Source organism: Euleptes europaea, chromosome 3, assembly GCF_029931775.1.
Source record: "Euleptes europaea isolate rEulEur1 chromosome 3, rEulEur1.hap1, whole genome shotgun sequence".
NCBI classification, from domain to species: Eukaryota; Metazoa; Chordata; class Lepidosauria; order Squamata; family Sphaerodactylidae; genus Euleptes; species Euleptes europaea.
Genome location: NC_079314.1, coordinates 46,109,990 through 46,128,745, shown reverse-complemented (window position 1 = coordinate 46,128,745; position 18,756 = coordinate 46,109,990). Strand labels below are relative to the sequence as shown.

The 18,756-nt window shown below is 41.3% G+C and overlaps 1 protein-coding gene across 1 annotated transcript in view; it reads left to right on the top strand.

Annotated features, from left to right (window-relative positions):
* RELN (reelin) overlaps positions 1-18,756 on the top strand; it is a 362,044-nt gene that overhangs the window by 297,805 nt on the left and 45,483 nt on the right. The window contains exons 37-43 of the mRNA XM_056847774.1: positions 917-1,001; positions 2,385-2,567; positions 5,264-5,435; positions 5,517-5,619; positions 8,815-9,044; positions 11,151-11,371; positions 12,855-13,002. Coding sequence (XP_056703752.1) covers positions 917-1,001; positions 2,385-2,567; positions 5,264-5,435; positions 5,517-5,619; positions 8,815-9,044; positions 11,151-11,371; positions 12,855-13,002 — 1,142 coding nt within the window. The remainder of the gene's footprint in view (positions 1-916; positions 1,002-2,384; positions 2,568-5,263; positions 5,436-5,516; positions 5,620-8,814; positions 9,045-11,150; positions 11,372-12,854; positions 13,003-18,756) is intronic.

The following is an 18,756-nucleotide window of genomic DNA, read 5'->3' as shown; positions in this document are numbered from 1 at the left end:
ACTCTCTCCATACCATGCATAATTTTATAGACCTCTATCATGTCTCCCCTCAGCCGCCTTCTTTCCAAGCTAAACAGCCCTAAGTGTCTTAACCGCTTCCCATAGGACAGTTGCTCTAGTCCCCTAATCATTTTGGTTGCTCTTTTCTGCACCTTCTCAAGCTCCGTAATATCCTTTTTTAGGTGTGGTGACCAGAACTGTACACAGTATTCCAAGTGTGGTCTCACCATAGATTTGTACAAGGGCAGTATGATATCAGCAGTTTTATTCTCTATTCCTCGTCTAATTATGGCCAGCATGGAATTTGCCTTTTTTACAGCAGCCGCACACTGGGTTGACATCTTCATTGAGCTATCCACTACCACCCCAAGATCCCTTTCTTGGTCTGTCACTGCCAGCACAGATCCCATCAGTGTATATGTGAAGTTGGGATTTTTTGCCCTGATATGCATCACTTTACACTTACTCACATTGAATCTCATTTGCCATTTTAATGCCCATTCTTCCAGTATGCAGAGAACCTTCTGGAGCTCTTCACAGTCTGATTTTGTATCCCAGTGAGGCCCCTATCCTCCCCAGGCTCCACCCCCAAATCTCCAGAAGTTTCCCAACCTGGATCTGGCAACCCTACCCTCATCCCCTGCTGGTGGGCAGGGGGACCTGGCAACCATAGTTCAGTGGCCAAGACCTGATAGACTCTATCATGTATTGATTGACTGATTTTCAGCAGGCTTGCTCTGAATTAACATGTATACAAAGTATCGACATCTGCATTCCATAAATAAATAATCTCTCATGGTTCTTATAGATGCCTTTACAGTACCTACCTGGAACTATTAAGCAAGACTGAATGCTAGAAATGCTCATTTTATTTTGAGGGAAATAATTACTCCCTGTGTCTATTCTGGATTTTCAGGAAGGGCTGAGAATGCTTGTTTCAAGGGACTTAGACTGTACCAGTACAATGTACATCCAGTTTTCATTCAAATTTTTAGCCAAAGGTAAGGTGAATGTTTCTGTTTTACTTTAGCAATTCTACTTACCCACTATAATATGTAGAGACAAATAATCTATGCTGTTCAACAAGACTGTTAGCAGTTCTAAGACTGAAGATACAAAACCCAATATTGCCACAAATTGTGTGAAAATGTAATTCCTGCAGTTTGTACACCCCTCCACAAATCTGCAGCCATTAACTTTACCTAAAATGTCACTGTGAAGAGGAGATTAGGTCTGCTGCCTGATTCCAAGATTTTTCCCCCATTGGCTCAAAGAGCCCTGCAGGAGGTGTCAAGACTAAACATGTCCTAACTTCGCTAATGTAAACCGTTTCTGTTGATCTGCACTAAGATATTATATAGCATTTGTGAAATGATGCCAGATTGTAATTAAGAACTGAAGAATACTCATAATTCTGAAATATCAACTGAGTGTTTGAACTAATATTTTATATTATGTCTGTAAAATATATTTTGGGGAAATGTTGGTTCTTAAAAATCAAAAACATTACTCCCCATGTTCTTACTATATTTCCGGCACCCTACCAAATAGAAGTAAACTATTTCTGAATATTCCATTACATTATAGAACCTTACAACCAAACTAGACAATACTTTTGACACAAGTCAGGTTGGGCTTTCCCTGACCTGACTTGTAGTTCCACACAACACCAAGAAACTAAAATTTCCAAGCATTCTGAGGCCTGATTCTGCTCAAGTGCATGGCACAGGAGGAAGAGGGGCTTCAACCTTCCTCCCATGCTGTTTGTCTGAGCTGAAACAGCCACGGGGGGCATTTGGCCTGCTGTGGGGCACCACATGCCTTGATGTCCCACAGTGAGTTGAACAGAGCCCCTCCACATCTGCTTTGACTCAGGAAATTGGCACAGGAGGGAATGCTGAAGCCCCTCCTCCCGTGCAGCACTCCCAAGCCAAATTGGACCCTGGAGCTCCTGGGGATGTTAGTTTTCTATTGTTACGTGTAACTGCAAGTTGCATTAGGGAACCCTCCCCCAACCTGACTCACATCACAAGTATTGTCTAGTTTGGCCTTAGTCACTGGCTGGTGGGTGCTCAGTTCAAAAGATGAATGGAGAGCCCTAGCAGCAGTATCCTCCAGGTTTCTGTGGTTTCACAATATCTCAAACAGTGTTTAGGGGAACTTTCAATACTGCAGTTCGTGTTTATTTCTGGTATTGTCCCTTCTGTTTAATTTCTGACTTTGGGGGGCAAATTAGCAAAATGACTATTTCCCCGCCAATCCATTTGATTTTGTGTTTGAATATGACTTCTCATTAAGAGCTCTGCAACCATGGTAAGCCGCTTAAGCATTCATCCTCCTGATGTCTGTTTCTGTGCTATTATGGTGTGTTCCCTTTGTTCTAGGTACACCAGAGAGGTCTCATTCTATTCTTCTTCAATATTCCATCAATGGTGGCATCACTTGGCATCTGATAGATGAGTTTTACTTTACTCAAACGACTGATGTCCTCTTCATTAATATCCCGCTGCCATACACAGCACGAATCAACGCTACACGGTTCAGACTCTGGCAGCCTTACAACAATGGTAATGAGGAATCCAAAACTACAAATGTCCTCTAAAGCTGGAGTTGAAGATGCTTGCTTTGGCTTAGCAGCAGCAATACTGAGAATTTTGTAACACTTTTCTTCTCATCTTCTTCTTCATAATTTTTTAATGATGCCATGTCAAGTTCACTTTAATCTGTGTACTAAAGAAGCATACGAAAGGCTGCAGTTACCATCAGATTTTACTGAGGAAACAGATGCCTTACAAATTTCAAGCTGATGTTCTTCCATGGGGCAAAATAAAGCCAGGAAAAAGTCAGTAATAAGTAGGGGAAACTCTCAGAGCAAGTTGAGATGGTCTTCCAGATTCGAGCCACAAGATAGCCTCTCCAAAATAGCTGCCAATGTGTGTGTAAAGTGCCCTCAAGTTGTAGCCAACTTATGGTGACCCAGTAGGATTTTCAAAGCAAGAGACATTCAGAGGTGGTTTGCCATTGCCTGCTTCTGCACAGTGACTCTGGGCTTCCTTGGTGGCCTCCCATCCAAATATTAACCTGGGCCAACCCTACTTAGCTTCTGAGATCTGATGAGATTGAGCTAGCCTGGGCCATTCAGGTCAGGGCAATACCTGTAGATTTTTCTTCTGTGGTTTTTGGCTGCTGCAGGAACAGCCTCCTTATTCCAAAATGTACACACCAATGCCTGTCATTTCTAGTGGAATAGCCCAACACCATTCAACCAGTATGCACAAACAAGTTTTAATTTGAAAGCTTTCAGATAATTACAATATTTACAGGGCAATTCCAATCAGAGTTAGACCCTTCTAAGTCCGGTGAATTCATGGGTTTGCAAGGGTAACTCTGCTTAGGATGGCACTGTTACTCTGTTTACTTTAGCTAAAGTGGCTTGACTCTTGCACTTAAGAGTTCTGATTCTTGGGTTTGTCATTTCCCTCTAAGTAGTCAGATGACTTGCCAGATGAATTTTTTTAAATAAGAATTCAATGCATGTTTTCAAAGAGATGCTTGGTAGGAGCAAGCATTTTTATCACAGAAAGCTTCCACCATGCAACACATGTTGAGCCTGGTCTGGCATAGACATTTAAGAAGAGTTAGCAGTCCCAGTGTCAGACTACCAGTACCTGAAGTACTGTTACAAAACATCTGTCTCAAATATCAGTACCGACCCACAGGCATTGTGAGAATCAGACCCCAACAGAGATTCAGTGCAAGCAAAATTTAGGGGAAATTTAGGGATACTCAAAGAAATTGGTCCATGAATACAGGTTGACATATCTAAATGTTGGATCAACCACTACTGGCAGCAATTAAACCAGGATCATCAGGTAAGATTTCAGCCCTGTATGTTGGAACTGCAAACATGGAGTGGATAGGAAGTAAGTAGAAGCAGTGAGACAAAATCCAAGGAGTAGACAGGGCTTACTGAATGGAAAGAAAACTCAAGGCAATAGAAACAGAAAAGTTGCTATGATGGATGCTCTGCTTTCGTTTATATAAAAGTCAGAAATATTTGGCACACAAGAAGCTTTTTGAAGTAAAACTTAAAATAGTTTTCTTTCTCTCCTTTGAGGGGAATGTAAAGGTTAGGTGAATAAAGTGTAATAGCAGGAATATGGCTTGTATCAGAACAACAGGAATGAAGAATTTATTATGGTTATATCACGATGGATAGCCATGTTAGTCTGTCACTAGCAGTAGAAAAGAGCAAAAGACTAACAAAATTTCTGGCAGGGTATGAGCTTTTGTGAGCCACAGCTTACTTCTTCAGACTTCTTACGATGGTTATATGCAAGTGATATTTTTTTAAATTCAAGATGTATCTAAGGTGGTTGACAGACAAGTGTTGATACTTTTATTAAGTTCTGAGATTGCTTTCTCTTGGCAGTCACAGTTTTGTTTCATAAACATAAGCTTCGTCAAATAGTAGTTCTTAAGTTATGAACATACACAATTTATCCGTTTTCTTTAAACTAGCCTGGGATCATTCTTTTCACTAGAGCTATTTCCCGTTAAATGCTTAGGGATCACCCTCAGAAGACTAGAGCTATTTCCCTTTCTTTATAAATGGTTATAGATCCTTCCTGATCCTCAACCAAAGTGTGCTCCTCTCACTCCAGAGGAGAATCCTCTACAGACAGCTTTCAGCTCACTCTGCTGTCCCCAGTCCTGTCTGTTAACAGCTGTCCTTCAACTATCTGTTCCCAACTGTCAGTTTTCTAACTGCCATCCTTAGAATTCCATTCGAACTCCCTGTCAATCAAGGTGTTCTATGACTGGGACAACTCCTCAGAATGCAGCTGTCCATCACAGTTGCATTTTTTCTTAGGCAAAGTGCCTATTGTAGTGGTCAAGGATAAGCAGGAACCAATCACAGTTGGGCAAACCTCTTCAGCAAATACGGTATTCTAGAAGTCGTTCAGTAATTCTTGGTTACAAAGTCAAGGTGCTTTAGTTAATGTACCAGGGGAAAAGACCTGTTAAAAGCAATAGCTTCTCATATCAGATTGTTAATTACCAGATGTTGCCTGTTTATTATTTAGAATTCACATAGGGCATATATTATAAGAGCTTGTTTGCATTTTGATGTAGTTTTGGGAAGAAGCACTCATCCCTAATGTTAACTAACTAATGGTTTTATAATAGATCAGTATTTTGTTCTGCATTCTTTTCTAGCATCTAAATCAAGAGCCATAAATTCATTTCTTTTTTCTCTTAGGTAAGAAAGAAGAAATCTGGATTCTAGACAATTTCATTATTGATGGAAACAACCTGAAGAATCCCGTTATCCTTTTGGATACCTTTGACTTTGGACCAAGGGAGGACAATTGGTTTTTCTATCCTGGTGGGAACATTGGGCTTTATTGTCCATACTCTTCAAAAGGAGCACCGTACGTATTACAATATAAGAAGTAATGTGGAAATAAAAGGGTAACACTAATAAAATAATTTAGTCATTGTTTTTCTAACAGGGAAGAAGATTCTGCTATGGTATTTGTTTCAAATGAAGTTGGGGAGCATTCGATTACAACAAGGGATCTGAATGTGAATGAGAACACCATCATCCAGTTTGAGGTGCTTACCTTTATGTTCTTCTGTCCTTACTTGAAGAGCATTAAAACTAGCCTTGTTCTAGTATGTTACTGCCTGCATTTAAGGGATAGGAAACAAATCCCTGTCACTGAGAAGCTATTGAGTTTCTAGAATTAGTCCAATTCACAAAGAATTAGAAAATTGATTGAGCTATTTGTATGCATGTGCCTAACATGTTTGCCCTTTTGTGATGATTCCTCTCTGCATACCTCATGGCTATACTTATATGAGTGTTACCATGCAATCTTAAACAGAAGTGGTTTCCACACAGGGACAGGCTTGTGTGGTTTTTCCATTGCTGGTGTGACTGCTGATAAAGCACAGTGGCAATGGGGCTTCCACATGGCAGGTTTCTTCAATTTCTCTGTCCAAGTCCCCTAGCAGAGGCTACCCTCCCCCAGGCCACCAAAGCTTTTTCATTAAAAAAAACACATATCAGTTTCTTGATATAATGATATAAAAATGTGCATATCAGTTTCTCTGAATTCCCAGCTTTAATTTAAAAGTAGCTCTTTCTGTTGCAGATATACATTTCCCCTTATATCTTCTCAATGGAAAGAGATAGAGACTTACTTTAAAAAAATGAAAACTGGGAATTCAGAGAATCTATTGCACAGACTGTTATATTGTTATATTTATATACTGATATTCTATGGCCATTAAAAAAATACCCTTCCAGTGGCAGGGGGAGGAAATGGATGCTGTGGGGACAGTGTCAGGGAAATTGGCTGCCATGTAGGTGGGAAAATACAAATTTTCCCACCCACACAGCAGCCATCCATGCTTTACTTCATTCTTTCCCAAAACTTTGGAACAAAGCAAGTTTGAGAAAGATAGGAGAAAAGCCAGGGAAACCCCGGGTGATACAATGTTGTACCACGATGCTTGTGGTAAAGCAAGAAAAAACTCTGTTTTCCAACAGCATTGAACCCAGGGAAGATAACCCGTGTGGAAAGAGCCAAAGTTACACTCTTCTAAATCCTTTGAAGCCAGTTAGCTTAGACAGGTACAATTCTGTTAAGAGTACCTTTGGAGCAGAAGTGCAAGTTATAATCAACACAGGGTTGCAGGCAACAAGCAACATCCTACTGTAGAGTTTCTCTCTCTCTCCATAATGTGTGAGAATACTTACCGTATCTGTGCTGTGACATCATGTTATGCATTTCTTCCTCATTGTTCACATAGTTATCCACCATTAGCGGTGCCAGGGGCATACACCATATGATGATATCATAACAAGTTACAGATGAATACAGGGAACAGCAGCCCATGATGATTGTCATATGTATTTTCCTCCTCAGTACTACCACTGGTAGTTTATACAAGGGAGACCTACAAGGACTTGTGGGGGAGAAAAAATCTCATTCCTCCCCCCCCCCATCACCACCACTAGTCTGGTTTCCCCCATCATCACCACTGCTGCTGCTCGCTTAAACCTCCAGTTTTGAAAAACCCTAAACCATAGGTGTGGCAGGCTCCACTGTGTGGCTATTAGATACCAGGATCTGAAGAGTGTCATTTCAAAATTGCACCTGAAGCACATACCACATTTATGTATATTCAGCTAACTTCTGCAAAGCATCACTACATGCAGCACGTGCCAGTGCAATTAAACAACCAGCTAAAAGTATGCCTTGTGTATTCTTAGAAACTTTGCTTTGTCTGTGTATTCATGCACATGGCAATGTGTCATGACAACTAATAAATAATATATAGATTGCAAATTGTCTTCGGTCTTAAAATATAGATTAAAACCTTGTTCAACAAATGCCTTTAAGGTCACATTTAGACAGGCATGAGTCTTCAGTCGTGTTTACCCCATAAGACCTCCTACATGCACTCCATGGAATCTGACAAAAGCATTTTGCTTTTTAAAAAAATTAGATGTCTTTAGTCGAGATCTTGGAAGAAGCTGATAAGCAAGAAGTTCTCATGCATAATGCAGTGAAAGCTGCCATCCCACATTTCCGTATTCTAAGAACTAGATCTGCTGCACCATGTCTTTTAAATTTCAGAACAGTCAGTGCATGAAATAGATAAAGGAAGCTAGCCGCGTTTATATGGACTATTTGCATGAATATTATGTTTTTAGTATTTATACTCAGAAATAACTTGGTTTTCTATCACACTTAGGACCTTAGTTTTTTATTTACTTATTTATCATATTTATGTCCTGCTCTTTCTACAAGGAACATAGGAGGGAAAATGGTAATACAGCAGCTGCTTTTCCAGTGGACATTTGTGAAAATGTTTGAGGTTGCAGTAGTAAACCTGATATTGCTGTATCACATAGCTGGTTGTATAAAAACAAAAAACAGCAAGTGGCGAAGGGTTTAATGTACCACAAAATGGTATAAGGGAGATTGTATCTATGTTTCTCTGCCACTGATAACTAGAATTTTCCCTGATAACCCAACTGAACTTTTAAATTTCTCCCAATTGCATTCTGTGTTCTTCTCAAGTGTAGTAGGTTTCTTAAGTCTAGTCTAGATACATATATCTTTTTATTGTTTTTGAAGACACTTAAGTGGTTCTAATCATTCTTTCATTATGAAAGAACTATTGACAAGTCACACCAGCCCCACCAGAGGCTTGATGGACACTGATGGGAGCTATTTCTTGAAAGGGGGATGGAAAGTCTGGAACTTAGCTCTGTTCCGTACTCGATGCATATACGAAAACTCTGATCTTCCAAAAACAGCTGTAGAGTCATGCATTTTGTTAGTTGCAGAGCCTGATATTCTCTGATCTGTGCATTAACAGCTGTACTTACCAAGAATGCAACCCACTGTGCCTGTGTAAACATTAATGTCAGCCCTGAGTGCTGAAGGGGCAGGACCAAGGGAGGCAGGGGGACAAGAAGTGAGCAAACATTAGTTAAGGTCATGTGTCTTCTGGCTGCTTTTGGTCCAGCATAAATTCATGAAACTGGTAGATGGAGTCTCAACTAAAAAGTACTACAGCAAACCCTTCTTCTTGCACAAGCCCTTTGTCAAAGAATCTTTCACAATTTTCTCATTCCATTGTGTTGTGCAATTGTGAGTTATGCTATCTCAAGCTTCCAGAGCCTGTTCCCTTGAAATACTGTACTCTGAAGCACCTCCCCAAAAAGATATAGTTAGGCTAATAGTGAAACATCCATACATTGGCATGAAATCTTGTTTCATTCTGCTTCAGATAAATATTGGATGCACAACTGATAGCTCCTCTGCTGACCCAGTGAAACTTGAATTCTCCCGAGATTTGGGGGCAACCTGGCACCTGCTTCTTCCTTTATGTTATAGTAGCAGCAGCTACCTCAATTCTCTGTGCTCCACTGAGCATCATCCAAGCAGCACTTACTATGCTGGAACAACCCAGGGCTGGAGAAGAGAGGTCATCCACTTTGGAAAGCTGCACCTCTGTGGGTAAGCAATTGTCTTGGCACTTCCCAGCCTCAATCTACATCTGAAATAATTTTTCTGCCCTAGCTGCACTATGGGAGGAAAGGCGGCAGGGTAGGATCCTCCTATGTGATTTTTGCTCTATTTAATGTGTCATGCTAATACTTACTCTTTGTTTCAGTTCTGTTTTTAGATTTCTGATTGATTCTACAACCCTTATCCTATTGTATTGTTTATTGAATGTCCTATCTTGTTGATTATATTGACACACCGTTTAATCCACCTTGAGTCCAAATGAGAAAGTCAAACTTTAAATAATGTAAATAAAATTTAAAAATAAAATCTCATCATAGGGCATTATCAAATGTTCTCATGGGAAAATCTATCCCAACACATCAACACATTGCCAGAATGAAAAAAAAAACCTTGGCTAAAGTGATTTAGGCAGAGGGCCTCGACCTTGGAAAACAGCAGCTCAGTGCCGGCCGGGCATGTGGCTGATTCAGCCAGCAGATCTGTGGCATCAGCAGTGGTTCTCAGAAGATATTCCTGGCTGAGGTGTATGCCTTTAGCAAATGATACTAAGGGCAACACGTCCCTCCCTCCTGCCCTGCTGCGGGATCCTCTGCTGTGTGATTCTTTCTGCACGGCAGGGAAGGGAGGACCGAGGAAGGGAGCACTCTGCCTGCCTCAATCACAAGCCAGTTTGGGTGGGAAATTGCCAACTCGCGTTGGAGGGAAGGGAGAGCACCAGGAACTAGGAAGTTTTGAAAATATTTCTTCATGGCTGGTCTGAGTAACCATGGTCCCATGTGTGCCTGTACAGAAGACCCCTTGACGAACAACAGTTACAAGTAAGCGCAACCCTGTTTTCTGTTTCTTCTGCATGCATCAACTCCATTGACATTGATACCTGAAGACTGCTGGGTGGGGGGAGAACACAGGAAAGATCCGTGACCATCATAAGCGTCCACTGGTGGATCACTGGATACAACCCTCTGAAGAACTACCAGTTCTGAAATGTCATGGAAATGTCATATGTAAATGGTTCAAAAGTAGATCTGTGAATTAAAAGTCTTACAATACAATCCCATGCCTGTTGGCTTAGAAGGAAGTCTCATTTTATTCAGTGTGGATAGAACTGCAGCGCAGGACTTGGATGCTTCTGTAAGCCACAGATTTGTCTTAGAACCATTATAGGTATATTTCTCAGACAAGATATTTGGGGATCTTTTTAGACAACTGGAGAAACTCATAGGAGGCATCCCATGTCTCTAAAGCATATCGTGAGAAGCAGTTTGAGACTGTTTACAAGGGAAAGTTGTCCCACCGGACAAGCGACTTTATATTTGATAGCAAAATGCAACAGCCCTCTCATGCTGCTGTATAAGGAAACTGGAAAAGTTGATGTTGAATAATTAAACAAATGATTTAATTTTTAAATATGAACATGCAACTTTTATTATTGTTAACCCTTGAATATCTGGAAAGCCTGTAGCTGTGTTTCCTGCTTTCCCAACTCAAACTCAATAAGTTCTTCCCCCAATCTTCAAAAATCTATGTATAAAATAATCTTATGCTAATCCCCAGCAGAGCCGTAATAACTGTTTTGTGGTTCCATGCAATTGTTTCTTTGGTCTTCCATTGCCTTGCTGCACAGCCCCTTCATATATTCCCAAGATAGGAGCAACAAAACTGTCAGCCATATTAAAGTTGTCCTTCCCCTAGTTACCTGTCCCCAATAAAGTTGCTACAAGGTAACAGAACATTGCTGGGAGGGTCAGGGAAAAACATGGCAGGCCTGATATAGCCCATGAGCCTTGCATGGATAATGCTATGCTGTGTCAGATAGAGTGATACATTTACTTTTTCCATTGGAGTTGAGAGTTGATTGGTTAGTTTCATTGCATAATTTTCTAAATTTGTAATCTTAATTTCTCACACTCATGCTGCATCACTTCTGTTTCCTTAGGCAAGACTTTCTGGAGAGGCAGAATAGGAACATTCTATAATAAGCAAGCAAATACATTTGTACGGTCAACTCATGTACACTGGACTGTCATCAGGGCAGTTTGCATTAAAATAATGCAATAAAATAGCAAGTAATATAAAGATGTTATTTTCTTTCAGTTTAGTCCGATTCAGATGGTACCAAGGCTTTTATCCTGTTGGGTCTCAACCTGTGACCTGGGCCATTGATAATGTATACATTGGGCCACAGTGTGAAGAGATGTGTAATGGTCACGGTAGTTGCATCAATGGAACTAAATGCATCTGTGATCCTAGTTACTCTGGACCAACCTGTAGAATAAGTACCAAGAATCCTGACTTCCTCAAGGATGATTTTGAAGGTATGTTTGACTGACTGTATTGTCAACTATAATGCTTCGATTTTTGTATATTTTGTATCACCACCTTTCAAGACGCCTGTTAAAGCCAAATTAGTGTTTTAACATGTTAATCTGATTTACCTCGGTAAAACATTTTGCAGTCGATTCTTCCACCCCTACACTCTGCACCAGCTCAGTTCTTTCTGGGCTGGATCCTAAGTTCTACTCAGTTCATAGAACTAATATTTCTTGTGCTCCCTACCGTCTTATGCCGCCCCTCACACCACTTGCAAAGCTGATCTAAAGCATCCCTGCTTGCTTCCTAATTTAAGGTACTGGTTCTTACTTTTAAAGCCCATCATGACCTGGTCCTCACATATTTGAAGGGCTACTCTCCTCACCTATTAGATGACTTTTTCTTCATTACCCCTTCACTCAGGATAGCATGCTTGTCTTTCATCATTGCATTCACTTCTTTTCTTGTTACATCCAATATGTGGAATGGGAAATAGGAGAAATGAGGTGGGCATTTTTCTGCAGATGCTTAATAACAACTGCATGTCTGCTTTGTTGGCAAAGGCTTTTAGTAGTGTTTGAGCTGAGTAATTGACTAGTGCTTTTAGTGTTATGTATTTTATTGTTTTTTAATTATTGATTTAAGCCACCGTAAGCCCAGTGGGTTTTAAATATTTTAAATGAATAAAATGAATTAATTCAAACTCAAAGCTGCAGTCCTATGAGCACTTACATGAGAACAAACCTATTGAATACAGTAGAACTGAGTAAACATGCATTGGTTGGGGGGGGGACCATGACTCAATAGTAGAATATCTGCTTGGCATGCAGAAGGTCCCAGGTTCAGTACCCAGCATCTCCAGTTAAAAAGGCATCAAGTCGTAGGTGACGTGAATATTGTAGACCTTGGTGGGCCAGTATAAGGCAGCTTCGTGTGTTCAGGATCAGGCTGTTCAAGCTGTGTTCAACCTTGTACATTAAAGAACTAACCACAGATTCAAAATTGCCACACATCTCAAAGTATCAGGTGGGTAACTATGTTCCCCTGTAGTAGTAGAACAAAATTTGAGTCCAGTGGCAGCTTAAAGACTGACAAAATTTTCCATGGCATAAACTTTCATAAGTCAAAGCTCAGGTTATCGATGAAAACATTATCAAAAGGCAAGATCAGGTTTAAGACACTAACCATGCACCATTTTCTCCTGAACCCCCTTTCAAAAAATGCTTGCTTCTGTCATGACATAATATTCATAATTTTGAGTGTTCAGTAAATAACCAGAATCATCCTGGAAGGCTAAAAAATATAAACAATTCTGTGTATTTTATTTTATTTAGTTATTTTGGAGACTTCCATGAAAGATGTTATGGGTGAAGAGTGCTTGTACAAATATTTGTTCGCTTGACATCTAATTATTTATTTATCTCCCTTAACTGTTCTAGTAGCAATGTTGCAGGGTAAATCCTAAATAACTATGTCCTGTGCTCTCAGGTCAACTAGAGTCTGATAGATTTTTGCTCGTGAGTGGTGGAAAACCATCTAGGAAATGTGGGATTATGTCTGGAGGAAACAATCTCTTTTTTAATGAAGAAGGCTTACGTATGCTCATGACACGAGACATGGATTTGTCACAAGCCAGGTAACTTTTTAAAAAATGTTTGCCAGTAGCTGCTGTGACAATAGAATATCTATGATTTTAGAATAGTGGTGTAGTGCATTTCCTTTATCCCAGATGTACAGGTAAGAACTTGTTTTATATAATTTAAGAACTGGAGAGCGTGTTGACCCAAGTAATGTCATTGCAGCCGCCTCAAAGAACGACATAGTTCCAAGCCTTGCAGCAAGTTCTGAGATGTTCAGCACATGCTGAGTACTATATGAATTGATTTCTAACACACTACCGAAAGCAGCCACATATAGCCAGTGGAAACAGAGAGCTAATAATGAATCCATACAGAGCTTGGAATGCATAAGTATCTGTCTCTCTCCCTTCATCACCATCCAGTTGCTGGGATTGGAATTCATTGCAGGTTGATTTGGAGATTTTTTGGGGGGGTGGATCCTGGAGAGGGCTGGGTTTGGGGAGTGGAGAGATTTCAGCTGGGCATAATGCCGTAGATTCTACCCTTCAAAGCAGCCATTTTCTCCAAGGGAACTGATCTCTGTAGCCTGGAGGTCATTTGTAAGTCTGGGAGGTCTCCAGGCCCCACCTGAAGTTTGGCATCCCTTCTGCACGCTGTTGGAGTCGGATGACTTGGCTCACCCCATCAGAGCTGCCCCTCTGATTTTGCTGCAGGCAGCAGGTGTTTGCATATTAAAGAGCTGGAACTGGTAAAAGTTTTAGTTCACCATTATACTTTTGCCACCATGGAGGGTGAGGAGGACTAGTGGAATGCATGTCATTTGGACTTTCTGTCCCCGGTATTAAACTGTCTCATGTCCTTTCTGCCCTTGATATGATTTAAGTAGCAGCCTTAATCCTCACCACTGTTGGATCAGCCCAAGTGTGGCCTGCAAGATGAAGCTGCGAGCATCTTGCCTTGCACATTTGCTTTGATAAATAACATATTAATCTAATCGCATTGAAATCTGTTACACACTAAGTGCTGTGCTAATGAGAGCTGCATCATGAATCACGGCTGGGGCAACAGCCTTTATTGCCAGTGTAACTTTGCATCCATCATTCTGAATTCCCAAATATCCAAGCTTGCTTGCCATGAATTGCAGACATTTGTTTACAATAATTCACCGACAGATTCCAATTAAGCCATCACCAGTTAATTAGAGAAACAGCCATTTCAAAAAGCCATTTTTAAGTAAAATGCTACATTTTTTCATTGTGGGCCTGGAAATGACATATTTGTTGGAAGAGATAATGTCTATCTAAAAACATTAAGCCCAAAAAAGAACCTGAACTAGTTTGAAATTAAACTCTAGTTTACAAATAACTGAATGCCTTTTACCGTGCATTCCTGAGGGTGGTGTGGCTCAACAAAAAAAGGGGCGTTCCTAAGCCATAACGGCTTAGGAGGCTGCCTGACGGCAGCCCCACCCCCCCAGAAGAAATGTTGGTGGCTATCATGGCGCCCCATGGTCGCCATGTTTAGGACCCCTGCCCTAAGGTAGTAATGATTAAAAGATCATGTCATTTCAAAGTAGCAAGACTTTTACAATTGATGAAATTTAGCATCTGTAGACAAAGATGCCTAAACAATGCAATACATCCAAACCTGTTACTCAATTGTTGGGATGCTTGTGTCTGATTTAATTTAGTGAGAAAGAAGAAAACTTTTATGTCAGTGTGGCCCCACCAGGGGGCAGCAAGACATTGTAAGTGTCTTCCATGGGCAGCGGTGACGCACTCAGGTACACATGTGCTCCTCAAGTTCCTCTTTATTGCACTGAGCAAATTCTACACAGGCTTCCTCACAAGTGCAGTACCCTTCACCCCCGTGGCCCTTCGAAACCTCGGGGCTGAGCTGTGCCTCTCCCTTGGGGCAGTTCTACCAGGCCTGCCCAGGTCTGGTATCCTTATCTGGGAGCCCAGCTCCTCCTTTAAGTTCGTCTTCCTCCCTTCTCTGCACCCTCTCAGCCTTTCCCAGCCAGCTGGCCTCCCTTCTCCTCCTATCTCTCCTGACATCTCCCTTTTGATCCCTGGGGCTCCACCCATGCTGGCCAAGCCCCGTCCCACCCCTCCCTTCTCTGAGCCTTGTTCCTCTCCTAACCCCTTCCTTGCTTTGTCCCATCTCATCTGGGTTTGCATAGGGCTAGCCAGAGGCCCTTGCTGTCCCCCATGTCCCCTGCTGATGCCTTGGGCTGGCAAACCTCCTGCCCTTTCTGCTATGGTCAGCTGCTGCCTGGTGGGAGGGTTTTTTTGTAACACATTCTATTTTAGGACATACTTGCTGCCACACAATAGTAGCATCAATCTTGATAAAGCAGAATATATGCTCCATTTAAACCCGTCACGTGGTTATTCTTTCTTTCTATGGGGACTAAGTACACAAGACTAGATGGTAAATTGTTGCTTAGCTTTTCTTTGAAAAGCTATCCGAAGATATTCCCTTTTAAACGAATAAATATTTATTTAGAAACCTTTACTACTGCACTGCCAACAACGCCAGTGGAAAGGAGATAATAAGCCATGCCTCTAAAACAGACAGGGTCACTTGTCATGCTTTCTGTGTATTACTATATAAGTATCAGGAGAAATTTCCTAAGCTTACCAGCAGTAAATCTGCTCCATTCCAGCTGACAGGCCGCTACATATAGCTCCCCAGTGTGCTTTCTCTGTACCAATAATAGATTTCATTGGAACAGTGTTTGGTATGATCCATGTTGTGAGGAACAGTGCATGTATGGTGGCGATAAGAACTAACAACATTCTTGAGCACTTGAATTCATTCAGGTCTCTCAGCATCTCCCTTCAGCAACTTATCACGGTTTCGCTCATAAATCCGAACACAGCATAATAAAATTAAAAACATCGCATATATCACCAAGGACTTGTTTCATTGTTCTCAATGTCATGAGGTACTTGGGTAAAAACAATTGTAACTTTATATCACTGCAACAAATTGTTTCGCATTGAAGACTATGCTGAAAATATATCATAAAATAATCATAAAAAGACTTCCCATCTGCCAAGACACTGTACAAGTACCGAGACAATTTACACATGCAACTGAGTAAGGTGAGAATGAGGACATAGAGTCCAGGGGCGAGAGAATGGATTGTAGCGCTTTAGATGAGCCATCAATCATATTTTTAAAAATATTCTCTGATGTAAAAAAAAAAACCTGCCTCCAAATATAAAATCTGGGAGCAACCAGACTAGAACTGGACTATAACTTTTCCCTCTGATGTGCTAGTTTTCTACTTACTGAAATTTTTAATAGCAGGTTGTGACCTCAGAGAACCTCAGATATTTCACAGTCCAATCCATCTTTTTTTGAAGGACAAATAGCATCAAGTTGTACATGTGTGATGGCACAAGCTCAGCAATATTTTAAAACCATTTTAAAATTTTGTGCCCTTGATCTTGAGAGGAGAAAGTTTGCATGTACTTAGAGATCAGAACAAAAATTAGAACAAGAAGGGTTATGGGACTAGACCACACATAGAAGAGCTGAAATCTTAACTAAGCAGACTGTGGAATTATACACTGTAAAACATTTCCCCTTCTAGTGTAAATTCCCCTTTCCCACTGCTATGTGTCATAAAGAGAAGATCACACAGAAGGTGCATAACAACGAAATCAACATCAAGAGGAAACTTTGAGTTGAACTTGTGTTAGCAAGAGACAAACTGAACTGGAAATGAAACTACTCTTGCAAGTGGCTGAATTCCAGTAGTCCCTAGTACAGCAAGTAGGATTGCCAATTGCCCTCGGGTGTTCCCAGACCCCCTGCTGGTACTCAATGGGATAGCATGATGAAAATGGGGGAAAACCATAGAGATCAGGGGGATTCCTAGAACAACATGTGACATGGTGACCTCACTTCCAGATTTTTTTTGCCAGAAATGACGTTGCAGCATTGTATGATGGTGTTCCCACCAGTCCCCCCAATCCTCCCACCAAGCTGCCAGCTGGCAACCCTAAGGGTAAATCAGGAAGGCCAATGCACTACACCCACCAGAGCTACAATTATGGGATACACTATTAAGTAACAATAACAGCCCATTCCTGAGCCTCCAGGACAAAAGTCCTTTGAAGGCCAGGAAGGGGCTGCGCTGGCATTCGTACACCCTGCTCCAGTGTCCATGTCACTTACGCCATCCAGGGTGGCATGGGGACCCAGACACCGTTCTCCTGGCACTGCTGCAATAGTACTGCCCAGGGACGCTAGCTGGGCCTTCCATCAGCTTCCCACCAGCACAGAGCCCTGCACCGGCATGCCGGGGGGCGTTCCTGGGACATACCAGGGGCAGAACTGCCGGTAGGCAGCTTCCTGTCCCTTTTCGCCCCGGAACGCCAATGGCAAGAACAGCGTTGCTGTGCCAGCTTTTTGCTGGTGCAGCCTCGCTGCTCTCAGTGGGGCAAAATGCCCCATTTAAAAATTTAAAAGCCTTTGAAAGGCTTTTTAAAGGCTTTCAGCAGCCGGGGAATGGCTTTGGAGGCACCGCAGCAGTGCCTCAGCCCCACCGTCCCCGGCTGCCAAAGACTCAGGAATGGGCTGTTAGACTACCTGGAATTTGAAGCCAGGGTTTGAAGTTGGTTAACAGAATCCGAGAAGGAACGTGGTTTAGGTTTAACTGTGGTTAATGTTGCTACGAGGGTTAAAATAGGAGAATAGAATACACTCCAAGGAGAGGAGTGAAAAGAAATGCAAGAAGGAGAAAATGGTGCACTTATCGTACGTATGTAAGCTTACGTTGTTGTTGTTGTTGTTGTTGTTATAAAACTGAAAGATCCTTTAGTTGCTTATCTATTGTTTGTCTTTAGGATAATGTAGCAGCCTGTGTATTTAATGCAATGTTTTTAATGCAGGGTAATTGTAGAAATCTTGTTTTTATAATATCACACTCAGAAATGTATCATCTTCTGAATCTTCTGTGTTTTAAAAGGCTGGGGGTTGTTTTTGTTTTTTGCAGATTACAAAACCGGGAAAATTGAGAGATTATTATTTGTTTTCCCTTATATCAATAAAAATAATGATTATAGCCTGAGGCCAAGCTTTTGTGTGCTGTCTTTTAGCATCTGTGTTTTTTGACTTAAAAATAGTGAAATTTTAAGCCCATGGTCAAATTTACAGAAATCCACATTACATAAATAAATTCATCTGTTTATTGATTGTCTCCTAATGCCCGAAAGGACAAATAAATAGCTTTATTCAGCTTTGGGATGCTTCTTCAGTAAATAGACCAAACACATAATCATCATCACAGTTTATATACTAAAAGCTGTGACCTAAAAAGAGGAAGGCACGAAGAGGAAAGCTTCGAGCTGTCTCAAACTACACATAGACTGAATAACACTTCTCTCATCCTTGAAATTACAATATTTATACCTATACTCAAAAGAAAACCCATTTCCCTTATCATGGAGCTAAGGCTACATATTTATCTAGCAGTAAGAATAAAACTTCCTTGAAGAGTGGCAAGGATCCCCCTGGTCTTTTAATGGAGAAAGTGGAGAGCCAGCTTGGTGTAGTGGTTAAGAGTGGTGGTTTGGAGTGGTAGACTCTGATCTGGAGAACTGGGTTTGATTCCCTACTCCTCCACATGAGCGGCAGACGCTAATCTGGTGAACGGGGTTGGTTTCCCCATTCCTCAACATGAAGCCAGGTGGGTGACCTTGGGCTAGTCACAGCTCTCTTAGAGCTCTCAGCCCCACCTACGTCACAGGGTGTCTGTTGTGGGGAGGAGAAGGGAAGGTGATTGTAAGCTGGTT